Source organism: Silurus meridionalis, chromosome 12, assembly GCF_014805685.1.
Source record: "Silurus meridionalis isolate SWU-2019-XX chromosome 12, ASM1480568v1, whole genome shotgun sequence".
In the NCBI taxonomy this organism is placed as follows: domain Eukaryota; kingdom Metazoa; phylum Chordata; class Actinopteri; order Siluriformes; family Siluridae; genus Silurus; species Silurus meridionalis.
In genome coordinates, this window is record NC_060895.1 from 12813674 (window position 1) to 12829898 (window position 16225).

General features: G+C 39.0%; 1 protein-coding gene across 5 annotated transcripts in view; it reads right to left on the reverse strand.

Moving 5' to 3' along the window:
• Nucleotides 1–16225, reverse strand: part of bcas3 (BCAS3 microtubule associated cell migration factor) — a 207224-nt gene that overhangs the window by 132403 nt on the left and 58596 nt on the right. For 4 of the 5 annotated variants that reach the window (XM_046862520.1, XM_046862524.1, XM_046862522.1 and 1 more), the window contains exons 16-17: nt 12466–12616; nt 6941–6985 (exon numbers count right to left, since the gene is read on the reverse strand). In XM_046862520.1, the coding sequence (XP_046718476.1) occupies nt 6941–6985; nt 12466–12616 (196 nt within the window). The remainder of the gene's footprint in view (nt 1–6940; nt 6986–12465; nt 12617–16225) is intronic. The other variant, XM_046862521.1, reaches the window with a different exon arrangement.

Consider the following 16225-nt stretch of genomic DNA (forward strand, 5'->3'; position numbering starts at 1 on the left):
AATTTTTATTATAACTCCACATCAAAATTTCAAGTTGATGACAAAAAAAAAAGTATAAAAGTCCAAAAGCCCTAAAAGCTTCTCGCACGTACTGGCGAAATGTAGCCGGTCACATAATTGCTGTCATTTGCTTATAAATCTGCTTTAAATGGAGGCTGAGCAGCTGCCTGTGCACGTCTCATTCTAGATTAGGTCTTTAAAGAATTTATTATTGTCTATTGAGTTATTGTGCATGCCAAAGCCGGTTTGACGAAACCTAACACAGAAAATGGCTCAGCAGTGTAATAGAGTGGCCATATGGAAGCTGAACTGGAACTACAATGAGGAGTAAGTGGCTCGATCCTAAGGTCTACTGTAAAATCCAGTCATGTAAGGCATTCAGAAGACACAAGAGACTTATACTTATGCAGTGTGTGAATATACACACTAAATACACTTAATTATTGGGAATTTTTTCAGCCATATGTGGGTCTTCCCAGAACGGTTACCACAAAGTTGGAAGCACACGAGTGTATTTGTCTTTTGGATGTAGTAGCAGTAAATTTTTACCTTTCCTTGAAGAAGTTTCCTGCATAACAATGCCCTCTGTGCCCAAAGAAACTCTATTAAAATGACATGGTTTGGAGTGGAAGATCTTGAGTGGCCTGCTTTAGAGCTCTGACCTCAACTCTACTAAAGCCCTTTGGAATGAATTGGAACCCTGATTGCCCCCCAGGCTGCTGACCACATCTGTACCTGACTTTATTAACACCCTAGTGGCTGATTGAGCACAAATCTCCACAAGCACACACCAAAATCTAGTGGAACAGAAGAGCGGAGGTTATTATAACAGTAAACAGGAACTAGATAGGATGTTTAAAAAGCATAGGAATCTTATAGTTGGGTGTCCACAAACTTTTGCCCAGAGTGTAGATCTATCGAAGCTGGTTAAAGCAAAATATAAGAAGTATATTTAGAAGAAGTAGTCAATTATTTATTAGTTCTATTTATGTTACTATCTGTATCTGGCCATAACTACTTATTACACTACTCAAAGGTGCAGCAAGTATGCATAATGGTTTTTGCTTTTAAAAAACATCTAATCATGTGGATTTTATTAATATAAAAGATTTAAAGGCAAGGTTAGTTTAAAAGCTAATGTAAACAGATTGTCCAGTAGTTGAACTCTCCCCTTCTGCCCTGCATGACACACTGCTAGGTGCTGAGTGACCTGCTGCTGTGTTCAACTCTCACCATTTCACTTCCTCTAAAGCTGTCAGCAAGTCATAAATTACTCTTAGGAAGAGGAGTGATGATGACGTCTTTGTTTAGCTCGTACCACGCATGGGATCAGGTCTATGGTGCAGAAAAAATAGAGCTGCTACTGCTGTGTATTTATTAGTGCTGTATAAGTAGTGCATAAACATGGTTATGGGAGTTTGAGAGCTGTACTGATCCTGATGTATAAATATATTACTTTACACGGTCTGGTCTGTCTTCTCTGTGTCTTATATTTCCTTCTGGTTGAACAGATGGACAATAAGAGTATGAATAAAACACTGGGCACATATAGAACAGATTTAGCTCACAGCAGCCATTTAAAGGGAACAATAAAAATGCTTCAACTCTCACTGACATCAGCTCTTTAAAGCAAAAAATGCAAGAATGAATATTTATAATTAGCATGTGATATTTAATCTAGCAGTTAGTTCTGAATTAAATTCAACTTTTTTTTTTTTCGGGTTAAACTTCTTTTATTGACACATTGCCGGTATGACTTCTGGAAATAGAGAGGAAGACAAAGAGACGTGGTGGTGGAATGACGAAGTGCAAAAAAAGCATAAGGAGAAAAAGGTTGGCAAAACAGAATTGGGATCGGCAGAGAGATGAGAAAAGTAGGCAGGCGTACAAGGAGATGCGGCAGCAGGTGAAAAGGAATGTGGCGAAAGCCAAGGAAAATCCATATGAGGAGCTGTATGAGAATTTGGACACTGGAAAGGAAGAGGAAAAAGATTTATACCGAACAACTAGACAGAGGGACTGAGCTGGGAAGGATGTGCTGTAAGTTAGAGCAACAAAAGATGCAGATGCATGTTTGCATAAGCATAGAGATGTTTCGATGTGATGGCAGTGGAGTTTTTAACAAGACTGTTTAACATGATTTTGGAAGGTGGGAGGATGCATGAGGAACAGAGAGAATAAGGGAGATGTGCAGACCTGCAGTAACTACAGGTGAATTAAGTTGATCAGCCACACCATGAAGTTATAGGAAATAGCAGTGGAAGCCAGGCTGAGAGAAGAGGTGACCATCTGTGAGCAGCAGTATGGTTTCATGCTGAGGAAGAGCACCACAGATGCCTTATTTGCTTTGAGGATGTTGATGGAGAAGTATAGAGACGGTCAGATAGAGTTGCATTGTGTGTTTGTGGATTTAAAGAAAGCGTACGACAGAGTGCCGAGAGAGGAGTTGTGGTACTGTATGAGAAAGTCAGGTGTGTCAGAGAAGTATGTGATGGTGGTGCAGGACATGTATGAGGACAGTGTGACAGCAGTGAAGTGTGCAGTAGGAACGACAGATTGGTTTAAGGTGGAGGTTGGACTGCATCAAGGATTGGCTCTGAGCCCTTTCCTGTTTGCAGTGGTGATGGACAATTTGGTGAACGAGGTCAGACAGGAGTCTCTATTGGCAGTGGTGCGGTTGCAGGGAGGAGTTGGTAAAGGTGGAGGAGTTCAGGTACCTGGGGTCAACAGGGCACTAGTGATTTGTGATAGAAGAGTATCTGCGAGAGTGAAAGGGAAAGTTTATAGGACTGTGGTGAGACCTGAGATGTTGTATGGTTTAGAGACAGTGGCATTGAGTAAAAGACAGGAGGTGGAGCTGGAGGTAGCAGAGCTGAAGATGTTGAGGTTTTCGTTGGGAGTGACGACGATGGACAGGATTAGAAATGAGTTTATTAAAGGGACAGTGCATGTTGGACGCTTTAGAGACAAGGTGAGGATGACGAGATTGAGATGGATTGGACATGTGCAGAAGAGGGACATGGGGTATATCGGTAGGAGAATGCTGAGGATGGAGCCACCAAGAAGGAGGAAATAAGAAAAGGCCAAGGAAGAGGTTTATGTATGTGGTGAGGGAAGACATGCAGGTAGTTGTTTGAAAGGGGCAGATTTAGAGGACAGTGGGGTATGGAGACGGATGATCTGTTGTGGCGACCCCTAACAGGAGCAGCCAAAAAATGAAGAAAAAGAAGCTGATATATATATATATATATATATATATATATATATATATATATATATATATATATATATATAACTGTGAACAAAGTGTGAAACAACAAATCAGCATCATACTATCATCACAATGTCACAATCCTCTATATTTCAGGGTGTTTTTTGTCTTAAAGCCTCCAAACGTAACAGATCATAGCATCAGTAACAGAACCTGACTCCAGGAAGACAGCTTATTCATTTGTATAAATCACAAGAGTAGTCGAGGAGAAACACTATCACCTCACTTTTCTTTAGTAAGCGCTTGCACTAATAAAATCTGCGAATAACATTCCTCTTTAGGATATGATTTAATGTATAAATGGCAACCTCTGAATATAAAACAACCTATTATTAAGAGAGGGTGAGCGGCGCATGGAGCTGGTCAGAGCTGTACAGCACCAACTGAGACGCGTCGTGCCAGTGAGGTTTTCAAGGAAAACTCTTTGATGAGGCTTTGGTCAGTAGCAGCTGCCAGCAGAGGCAGATCACAGCTTGGTTCACAATGTTCTGGTTCTTTAAGTAAAACAACCGCTGGCGTTGATATGTCTGCGTTTTAAATCACTCTTCCTCTTACTCACACTGTAAGTGGCTTGAAAGTGTTGGGGTTTCAGCTCTTATGACAGACAACGCAGGCTGCAGCGAGGCCGCAGACCGTGTATATGTGCGGCTTTTCAGAATAAATATTGGCACTGAAAACATCCTGGGGAAAAAAAAAAGTAACCCAATATCAATGAAATATAAAAAAAATAAACACGTTTAGTGTGCCGCTGGAGAAAGAAAGATGAATGTTAGTGAACGGGGTCCAATTTTCTTTCTTCAGCCTTACTTGCTTTCCTTTTTCCTCTCTTCGTATTTCCTTTCTCCTTCTGCTGTTTCCTAACGCAGAGAGTCCGACTGGGTTTTTTTTTTTTTTCTGTCTTACTAATTCACTGAAAAGACTCCTCGCATGTCATTTCCACTTTTAATTTAACAAATGATTCCTCTTGACTTGAGCTAATAGCTTTTCCTCAAGGGCATAATTCAATCTCTAATGTCCACGATCAAAGTCCTCGTGCATTAGAGTCTGGGAGCAGGCAAGGCGCCATCGAGGACCAGAAGCCACCACCATTTATTTTCAGGGCCTGTAGTAAACAAACACGGCAGAGCTCTAGATCCTGTCAGAGCTACAAATAGCCACAGCACTGCGTTGATCGAGAGCCGGAGGATCAGCCGAGGCGTCCGTATGATCCGAGTGTGCTTGAAAAATGTCAGCAGCATCTGGCAGTGTCCGTCAGCATCTTCGGCATTTATTGTTTTACAGCAATCTTTTCCCCCCCAAACACTGGCAGAGCACATTGCTGCGGTACACGATGTGCTTATGGTGGCCATTTGAGTGCTTTTTTCCGCCGTAAACTACGCGGCCGTGCATCAAACGCTGAGGCAAGAACGAGGGCTTTTCTCCTCCATTTCCATCGTTCCACCTCATCACAACACCACTGAGAAAGCCGCGCTCATTGCTGTGCGACTTTTCTTTCCACGATGAAACTAATGCGCCACTAATGCGAGTTCCGCAGGCCTGGAGTGCGGCAAGGTTTAACTGAACGATGAGCTCATGCGGTTGTGTAATAACGGTTTGGGGCTCTAACCACACTCCTACTCGTGGAAAGCATGAATGGATCACGGTTAGAGGAGAAGGTACGATCGTTTTAAAAACACGCATCGTCAAAAGGACACGTCAGAGAGACGAGCCGGCGTTTTCGGCTTCGAGGTCCGACTTTCGTTGCGTGATCCCCAGAGTTATTTTATTCAATTAAGAGCGAGTCGAAAAAAGATCCATGTAAATGAAGTGGAGGGAAGGGAATGGAACTGGTGCCACTTGCATTAACAACTCCATAGGAAGGAAATCATTAGGGATATTACAGCTTCTCATAATAAAAGCTCTCTAGATTCTCTAAGCAGTGAAAGATGAAAAAGAAGGAAGAAAACTTGATCGTAAGGTGGAGCTCTCGTTCCCAGTCCCAGGCAGCACATGCTTTTTATTCCGAGGCAGAATCGAGGCGGCTTAAAAACCTTAGCAAAGACCATCTAATGGGCATTTTCTTCCAAAATGATCAAAAATGGGATGCTTTTAATGGCCTCGGATTCCTTGTAAGTGGGCCAGTTAAATTAGGCCATTCATAAATCTGGCTTATCTTCGATCTACACACCAGATGCTCATGCCATTAATCTGTACAAGTCAAATACACCCATGGTGTTGGCTGGCCTTTTTTTTGCAGGTGTGGGAGATAAGATTAAACAATATAACAGATGTTTTTAATCCAAGTATCAAATGCTATAATCATGATCGACTATTGCTTTATCACTGACCCTGCAAGATATAAACACTCTGTATTAAATACCGCTAACATTTTTATACTGTACAGAAATAACTTTGCAGTCTTTCTTTCAAACTCTGATTGCCTGATGCAAAGTTACCACCAAATTGTATTCCCCTTATGACACAGCAATTTAGAAAAGATAACAGATTTTTTTTTTTATAACAAAAAACAGCCTTTTTCTTATCGGTATTAAGTCTCTTATTGCTACAGGACAGCAGTAAAATACGTTTGTTTCTATCATCACTTACCCTCAATCCTTAATTCCCTCAATCCCTTAACCTCATCAGTGAGTCTTTGCTCTGAAGACTTTCCCATAGTTTACTGACTGTTTCATATTCTTGTCACCTGAGAATCTTAAATAAACTTGTCCTTAGGAAAGAAAGTGTGACCCTACCAACGATTATACAGGTTTTGTGTTCAATAAAAGAACATTTGTGATTGGTTAGTAGATGGGGATTTGTTTCCTATAACTGCAGCTTTGTCAGGAGGTAAAACTAACACCTTCTAATCAATCACAATCAAGAATTTAACAGCACAATAATCACAATTAATCATTAAAAGTAGAACAGCATGCATGACTGCCTCTGCCGTCACTCTTCCTCTCCCCTGTGGAGTTCGGCGGCTTTTTTTTTTTATTTACTTTTTTTTTTTACGAGTCACCACCTAGTAGAAATCACAAATTAAGAAGAATCGGAGCACAAAGATGATGTGGCTGACAAAACAATCATTGTCTTTCAGTCCAAACAAGATAAATGAAGCAAGCAATGGATAAGTAATTGTGGGAAACTGGCCTGGAGTCAAGCACCGCACAAGTGAAGCTCTGTGATGCTCCTGAAACACAGTGCTTCTGGGACTAAACCCTTCACACGCAGAGACACAATCTCTACGATCACATGAACACAGTGACACCACAACAGAAAACAACTTCACTGACTCACAAGTCAAAAGAAAAAAAGAAAAAAAAGGAAGGAATATCCAAGATTTACTGCCTAACCATAAAACATGCTTCAATTTTGAAATGCTTTGAAACAACTAAAAATAAGAAATCGGTTCAAATATTTGTATTTACCTTCATATTAAAAATACCTATCTTTTATTTATAACTTCATAGGTTTTTTAAGTCTTTTATATGATCAGCACTAAACAAATAATATGCAATGGATCACAGAGAGAAAGAAGGAAAAAAAAGTATATTAAGTGTTACAGCAGGCTTTAGAGAACAAAATAAATGATTGTTAACAGCAAGCTAAAATACCAAATGAATGAATTGGATGCAGTCGTTCACGGACAGAATACAAAGTGCATGCTGGAAATGAACTGAAAAAACTCACCATGGAGTTTTAATGGAAAAACATCCTGCCCCGAAGAGGTAGGGTCTTCGTGACGGGAGAGATACACACATACATGAAAAACCATTAATGTCCAATTAATCTGTCAAAAACAGTCAGCACACAAGTATCACACAAACAATCATTCGGCAAAGATTGACAACAAAGAGCAATTATATAAGAGATCATGACCTGGATCCTGGTTTTTATCAATATTATGAATCTAAGGCCCAAAAAGTAAATGTAGACAGAATTAAATGTACAAATAAATACTGACTACTAACAGTAAAAAAATAAATAATCTAAAAGCGATAACGAGGGCCGAATTCACAGACCATGATCAACTAAATAAACACTGTTTGAGTCATCAGTTCTTCCCAACATTATTGAATGATTTCCTCAGCCCTAATTCCAGTTTGGATCAGTGTAAAACATTCGCCAAACTCTCCAGCTTCCTGTTCTGTCTGACAAGAGTCAGCCCTAAAGTGGTATTCTGCTAATAAAGCCCATCGTCTTTAAGGATTACCCATGTTGTTGTTGTGCATTCTGAGATGCTTTTCTGCTCAGCACATCTAAAGTGAGTGCTTATTGATGCTATCATTGACTTTCTATCAGCTCAAACCTGCCTGGTCTTAGTAAAGTCTATGGTACTGTCAGAATGTTTGTGTGTGAAAATGCCAGGAGATTAGCGCTCTCTCAAATACTCGAACCAGCCCATTTGGCACTATCAAGCATGCTACAGTTAAAAACACTAAGATCAGATTTTATTCCATTTTGTTTGGTGTAAAACTATTGATGTGCATTTCCACATGATTACAGGTGTACAGGGTCCAGTTCAAATCTCACATCATTATTATCACAATCCAAACAAATCCAAACAGATGAACATTCTGTTTCAATCTGCTTCATATTGGAGAACAGTAAGAGTGCAGCTGCTAATGTACCACGTATGCTTCACTGATCGACTCAGCATGGTGAGAATGGCAGCAGCATGCTGAGGACAGTTGTTAGAGTTGGGTTGGCTTACACGGGCCTTTGCGTGTGATGTTCTGATTTACAGCAGTATTCATAGTGACACCGAGACTCGAGTTGGCGAATAAAGGCATTGCAGACGTACATGATCAGTCCAGCAGTTTGGAGAATAGGTCCTCAATTGCCTCCATCTCTAAGTGATGTAGTTCAGCCAAACTGCTTCAGCAAAGTGTCCAGCTGTGTTAACGGATAAATGGAAAAGCGAGTGTGTGTTTTGTAAGTCCCCATGGAAGCGCCTGTGGCTTGGGGGAAATGTTCATGGTGGTAACACAAGTGTTTTTTTTTTTTCATACATAAGTAAATGCATAAACCCATTTCGAGATCCGGATATCAGCTGATTACTTGCAGTGAGCTTATTTTGAAGAAATACGAATCACCGCATGTGCTAGGGAATCACTTCCATGAAATTAGTTCTATCAAATTACAAACTAAAGTCATGCTTTTAAATAACAGGTGTCCTTGTTGGTCCAAACACAAACTAAGACAAAAAAAGCTGTGTAATAAAAACATAAACATCAGAAGGCGGTTCAGTAAGCTGTATATCTAGCCAGTTAATTGCTAGGTACAGAGGAACAGCCTTTTACATTTTTAGGCTGTTTACGTAACTGACAGCACTAAGCTCCGCCTTCACTGCTTTCACTGGCTGCTGTGTAGAACCAATCAGGATCGTTATTTCCCAATGGCTTTACTCTGATTGGAGTGAGTGGGGGTGTGAGAGAGAGAGAGAGAGAGAGAGAGAGAGAGAGAGAGAGAGAATCCCTGTGTAGAAATGGTGCCTTACTAGCTATTCACAGCAAACAAAAAAGTGCATTATGGGAACTCGGTACATGTCAGAATATTCCACCTAACAGTGACTTGTTGCGTTGTGAGACTTTATAAGCACTCTGGATATTCTTAACTATTTTTTCACACAACCGACAATTTACAAAATAGTGTTAATAAAAGAAACGTTGATTATTTATATAAGATGGCAACGCAGCTCTAACAGACATTATGGTGCCCTGCTTTAAACTATTTGTGTCCTTTGTTCTTATGTACTGTATTGCAAAAAAATGGTGGATACCTGACTATAAGATTCATATGTGCTTTATGAACATCCTATTCCAAGTCTACATTTAATGTTATAATAACCTTCACTCTTCTGGGAAGATGTTCCACTACATTTTGGAGTGTGCTTGTGAAGATCTGTGCTCAGTCTCTAGGATGACTTTAGTAGAGCCAGGTACTGATGTTGGGAGAGATGGCCTTCGATGCAGTGTTCAATTCATTCCAAAGGTGTTCACCAGGGTTGAGGTCAGAGCTTTACAATAGGCCACTCAAGATGTGTCCTGCACAAAGCCTTGAACTAATCTCCACTGAGCACCTTCTGGAAATAAACTACAATGCAGAATTTGTGGCTGAATGAGAACAAGTCCCCACAGCTACAAAATGTTATGGAAGACCTTTAGAGAACGATGGAGACACCAGCAAAGGAGATGTAATTTAGGAGTGAAATGATCAATACACACAAAAGGGTGTTATGGTCAGGTGTCCTGAAACTTCTGGTCATACATGGTATCTTTTAAAGCAGTGGTCCCCAACCCCCAGGTCAATTGGTACCGGGCTGCACAGAAAGAATACATAACTTACATTACATTATTTCTGTTTTATTTATTATCAGATTCTGAACGATGTTTTATTTTGGAAAATTACCGGATTCTCTCTGCCACATCTGTCTATGACTCACTCTTGATGCATGTCATGATGCCTCGGTCACATGTCTTACCCACATCCGCTACCTTCTTAAAGGGGCTGCTCCGGCCGCTAACACATAATACATTAGTGCTAAATTCAAACCCCCAAGCGAGCAAACTGAACAAAAAACAACACAGTGGATTCACGTTAATTATTATATTAAGAAAATACTGTTTTATGCCAGTCATATCATTTTATTTTGTTGTATTTATCCGCCACACCTTAGAGACCGGTCCGTGAAAATATTGTCTGACATAAACCGGTCCATGGTGCAAAAAAGGGTGGGGACCACCGTTTTAAAGCATCAGTGTTCCCAATGACTAATATACTAATATAAATGAATTAAAATACTAGTATAGTAAAAAAAATATATATGAATAAAATATAGTTTAAAAAAATAAAAAATGTTTTATATATATATATATATATATATATATATTTATTTTTTTTTTTTTTATTTAAATAGCTACAATACTGTTTTAAAAATAAAAATGATTTACTTAATATGTAATATTATATACATTTAAATTATATATAGATTTAAACTTGTGCCAATAAAGGGTGTTAGGATTATTATTTTTTGCCCTATCCCTGACCCTACTTTTGTGCGTTTGTGTATGTGTTTGTGTGTATGCGTGTGTCTGTATCTGCAGGCTGAATTAGACATGAGTGTATAAACACACAGCAGTGCACCACACACACACACACACACACACACACACACACACACACACACACACACACAAAAGGCTGAGCACCTGGTGTGTCCCACCTCCGTCCTGCCAACAGGGATTGTTCATACAGGTGTAAATGCATGTGTTCAGAGTGTTGTACACACAGACACTGTGCCGAGGTCCTCTGACAGATGGGCCTTTACTGTTCCTGAGCAGTCAGTGTAAATGTCCAATCAAACACACACGAGGGTAGGGGAGGCTTCCAACCTACAACCTGCTCTGTATTGCACTGGTACAAGGCTGCTGATGTCAAATATCTACTAGCTGTTACAGTGAAATGTGCAGCACTAAGGCTTTGTGAGGAAAGGCAAGATGGAAGGATATCATCTGAGGCAGATTCTAACTCAAAGAGTAGGGTTTCTGCTTAGTTTTTTCTCATGTTGGCCACCGCTGCAGACAGACCGATAAAAAAAATAAGATGATGCGAATGAAAATAAAAATAAAAATGCTACTTACGCTTGCATCATTTCCTCAACAGCCTCTCGCTTTTTGTCTTTTAAGAAGAATCAATTAAATCAAGAAATCGAGCTTGCCATGTTACTTTTAAACGAGAAAGCGCAATATCCTCTGCCAAAAACAAACAAACAAAAAAGTACCAACTTTACTTTTTATTAAATAAATCACCTTTATTGTTATTGACCTTAGACTAATCATTGTAAAAGGATTGTTGAACTGATTATGTTTTAAAACTAGCACATTATTATAAGGCTGTGGGATTACAACTGGGGCTACTATCAAAACTGCTGCTATAAAAAAAATATATGACCTCATCTATGAGACATAATGTCCTAATATAAAATATAGTTTTATAAGGAGAGATTGAACACTGATATCCATAAATACTCAGTCATATTTTTTTAACGGGAAGCCAAAAATAAAGAGTGCTGCCACTGTACACAAAGGTAATGTAACTCCACACTGGGAATTGTTCAAATTCATGCAAAAATGAACAGTTTTTGCATATCTATGAAATATATCACATTTCCATAAATCTCAAAGTATCTGAATGAAAACAAGAGCCTCCACTCCACCCAACAGTACATCATTATCAGCGTTTATCATCGCTCCTGCCCATTGCCATTGCTCCTGCTGCGTCACTTGTTTCGTTAGCGGATTTCCCATTCAAACTTTCCATTTAAATAAAAATAAACAATTGGAATAAATCGTAATTATGACGAGCCAGTATGGAAATGCTTAGTGCAGTCGTTGATACGGTTGACTAGTCTTTAAGGTTGTGTTCATATTACACGGAGGTCGATCCGCAAAGCGATGGTGCGCGCCTGGCGGGTATTATTCATCAATTATACCTGAATAACGAGGCGAGAAAAGAACAACATGAAGGAGAACACGGCACCGGGTTTGCATACCAGTCGAACCATACGCATTCCGGAAGTCAGAAATCTAAAGTCCGTCCGCACTACTGATGCAAACTTGTTCGTGCTCGCTTTTGAAAACTGACACAGTTTGCATGAAATAAGCTACATGTCTCACTTTCAGCAGTTTTGTCTTAGGTTCTACATGCGCAGAAAAATAAAACAAATCAAACACTACACCAATTACGGGACGATGCGGTACTCGCTAACACGTACATTCAAATATCATTAACTATGTGGCCTGTCGAAAGTAGAGCAGCGCAGAAAGATGACATGGCCAAGCAACATATTTGAAGAGGAAAACTGAAAGACTGTGGTGTATAAGTGTCAATAAATCCAATCACTGATCCGGTGATATTAATGAATAAAAGCACAATACAGGCTTTCGAAAAAATCAGCACTCCTACACTATACTACGCAAACATCACCCTTAAAGTCAAGACACCACAAAATCAGCTAAACAGCTAGCACGAGAAGCCAGCTTAGTGTTTAAAAAAAAAAAAAAAAACAGGTTTAGGTTGTTTCTGAAAACAAGCCACTTATCGTAAATGACAAATATGGCCAAACAGGGCACAATTTTGTACCCGACAAACACTTGGACCCAAATGGTAGCAAAATTTTTGATTTATTTTGAACAGTGTGTGTAGAAACTCACCCTGTGCGCTTGGTGATGGTGCCCAGAGTCATGGGCTGTTTAATCTGAGCCAGGGGCAGCACCACCGTCAAGCTGGGCAGGGGGGACAGCCGCGGATTCCCCATGTTGTTGTTGGTGAAGTTGTTATAAGAGTCTTGGTTGGTGAGTTTAGCTGGAAAAAAAAAGGAAAAGATGAGTATCTGATTTTTTTTTAACTACTACACTGGAAACTTTCTGCAAAAGTGCTTTGTAGTTTCTATGAAAAACATATCCTTGTGTAAGTTCATTAAGTCTGAGATTGGGGAAAAACCATCAGGCTAAAATATCACACCACACAACAATTATTAGGTGCTATTTAAAGGTCTTAAACGTAAAAAGCCGAAAGGGACTTCATTTCTCCACCAGGGTGCAGGACAAAGAAAAAGGTCTTCTTGATGGATTATGGGTTCTATCGCTCTCGAAAAGAGGCTATACCAGATTGTTTTGCTAAGTCAGGTGTTGGCGGTGACCTGCTGCTAGTGACCATGACAATACTGTAATTGTACTTCATACTAAGAACAATGGAGAGGAGTTTCTGAAATACATCAAATGGCAGATGTTTTACATCGTCTTTACTGCCTAAAAGAAGTACAGATAAAGAGCTGCACTAGACAAAAACCCACTGTACCCCACTATAAGCATATTAATGTATACCATGGTTGTTCTTGTTTTTAATGCATGTGCACGGCTGCCCTCCGTATCCTGTATTTATCTGCCATCTAAAACAATGAGCACGACCCATGTGCTTGGTGCATGGACTATACATTTCAGGCTGAACATTTTACGTTATTATTACAGCAATTTAAAAAAAAAAAAAATATATATATATATATATATATATATATATATATATATATATATATATATATATATATATATATATACACACACACAATCTTATATATATCTTATAAATCTAGCAAAAAGCAGTCTCAATCATTAGAGTGAAAACGTATACTTAGCGCTCTGACCTGCCCTCTAGTGAATACTGCCTTTAATCCTCCACATAGGTGACAAAGCATAATTACAGCATTCCCAAGCCAAATTCTTACATTTACAAACAAAGGATCATAAATCTTCCTGTTAGAGCGAAACATAACACACCTGCTAAACAGGAAGCTATTAAATATAATAGCTTTCGTTTTATCTTTCAATTAGCACTCAGTAACTGTTACAGACATAATGGCATACAAAAATACAATTATTAATCTTGAAACATTTCTGTAGCACATAACTACAATAAAATTACAAGATGATCACATAATCTCAAATATTAGAACATCATCCCACACTGCAAAATACCTTGATATATGTATTAAATCATAAACCCAGGGGTGACTATACTATAAAGCAAATTATTAAGGAGATCAAATGTTCTTCAGCACATAGAATTTGCATTTCTTGCCTTTTCCAACTGAACAACTCCTTTTAATCAGAGAAGGCGAAAATCCCCAAATCTCACCTGTTTCATTTTACAACGACATGACCTCAGCTTCTCTTGTGATTTTACCAACACCCAAAGCACACACAGACATCCTTTAGACCAGCTCATCAGTGTCCAGCAGAAGCCTGATTAAGGCTAACTGGCTCAAGATGCTACACTAGAGAGGCCTTCGTTAATCAACCGCAATCACCAGCCATGCAATTCATCCTGATTCACCACTACACATAAACTATAGGGACAAAAGGATTGGCCATATGGGCTTCTTCCAACAACTGTTACTAAAGAGTTGGAGGTACACAATTGTATAGGATGTCATTGGATGCAGTAGCAGTAATTTTCCCTTCACATGAACTAGGAGACCCAAACCTGTTCCAGCATGACAATGCCCCAGTCCACAAAGCCAACTTCATTATGAAATGGTTTCCATTGGTTGGGGTGGAAGATCTACTATAGAGCTCTGAACCTCAACCATTTCGAGCATCTTTGGGATAAATTGAAAGCTGATTGCCCCCCAGGCCTCCTCATCCTACATCAGTACCTCAGTTTATTAACACCCTTGTTGCACACTCCAAAACCTAGTAGAACATCTTCCCAGAAGAGTGGAGGTTATTATAACAGTTAAAGGGGACTAAATGTAAAATAGGATGTTCAAAAAGACATACAGGCAGGTGTTCACAAACTATTATCATTATAGTGTATACAGTATATATAAACATTGAGTTACCATCAACTGCACCATCATGGTCTTCCAAAATTTGTTCAGTAAAGAAAATGAAGTGTAATAAAGAAGCAACACAAGGCTTGTTTGCTTAAGCAGTGCAGGCTATAATGCAGATGCTAATGAATCAGAAACACATCAGAGCCATCAGTTTTCTTTCAAACTTTGACAATATGTGTATTGTAATTGTTTATTTTAAGTAGATTTCACTATTGACTAACATTAGTAAGGAATAACTTTGTATATAGGAACAATCTGAATATTTTTGCCATAAAGTAACAGTTCTATAAATTTTGAGTTATATCCAGTTTCCAAAAAGCAGAATAAATGTAAAGACCCAAACAGTTAAAATATCTGACCTACACTACTGGAAAGTGCACAAAAATATATGTATTTTATATATATATATATATATATATATATATATATATATATATATATATACACACACACACACACACACACACACACACACACACACACACACACACACACATATATATACACACACACACAATGAGGGTCTAATAAGGCCTTAAAAATGTGTTGACATATAAATGTACTAAAATGTATAAATGTGAACTTATACTTACGTAGCTAATCTACACTAATATTTTCTACTGTATAATTACCCAAGAATTCCCTCTAATTAAATACAAGGCACAAGCAGATACAAGCTGAGCGTGAAAACTGATCCTGATCTATCAAAGATGGTGAAGCTGTAATGTGTATTCCTTTATTTTAGTCCTATATATTAGCAATTAAGATTATACATACATACATATATATATATATATATATATATATATATATATATATATATATATATATATATATATACACACACACACACACACACACACACACACACACACACACACACACACACACACACACACACACACATAAAATATATATGTATAATCTTAATTGCTAAAAAAGTGTTTTCTTTGCTCCATTATGTTTCCTTCGTCAAACTGCAATGTTTTTGAGCCCATCTCAGTAATCTTACAGGACTTCAGGGAGCAAAAGCCCTCAATGAGAAAATTCTAAGACATAAAACCTGATTATCTGAGAGAGAAAGCGTTGAGAACAGCCTTGCATCAGTGTTTTAGAAGGGTTTTAGATCATTACCCAGACTCTCTGTGTTGCACTAATGCCCAGAAACGCTGGCTTTGTGCGAACCCAAGAGCGGCTATTTAGGACTCATGGCCCTCAATAAAGCCAGGCTTTTGCTGGAGACATTACACAAACCCCCGCCCTATTCCACGCAGTGCCTGGCTCTCGAGGGCCCTTCACATTTCAAAACCACTACACCCCAAACGCGGCTACCTTTTGTGCGCAAGAGCAGCAGAAAAGAAAAGGAATTTGAACAGGAAGCAGCCTGAAAACCCATAATGGTGCTTCTGACGGACAAAGACGAGGAGAAGGGGAAGGAAAAATCTTAATGAATTTAGCATCTTTCCAGGAAGACATACTCTGCCCTTGTATTACCTTTCCTCTCCATCATTTTAACGTCTGCCGAAAAACACAAAGCAGGGGCAGCTACATTCACAGCAGGTTTACAGAGCTCTAATCGA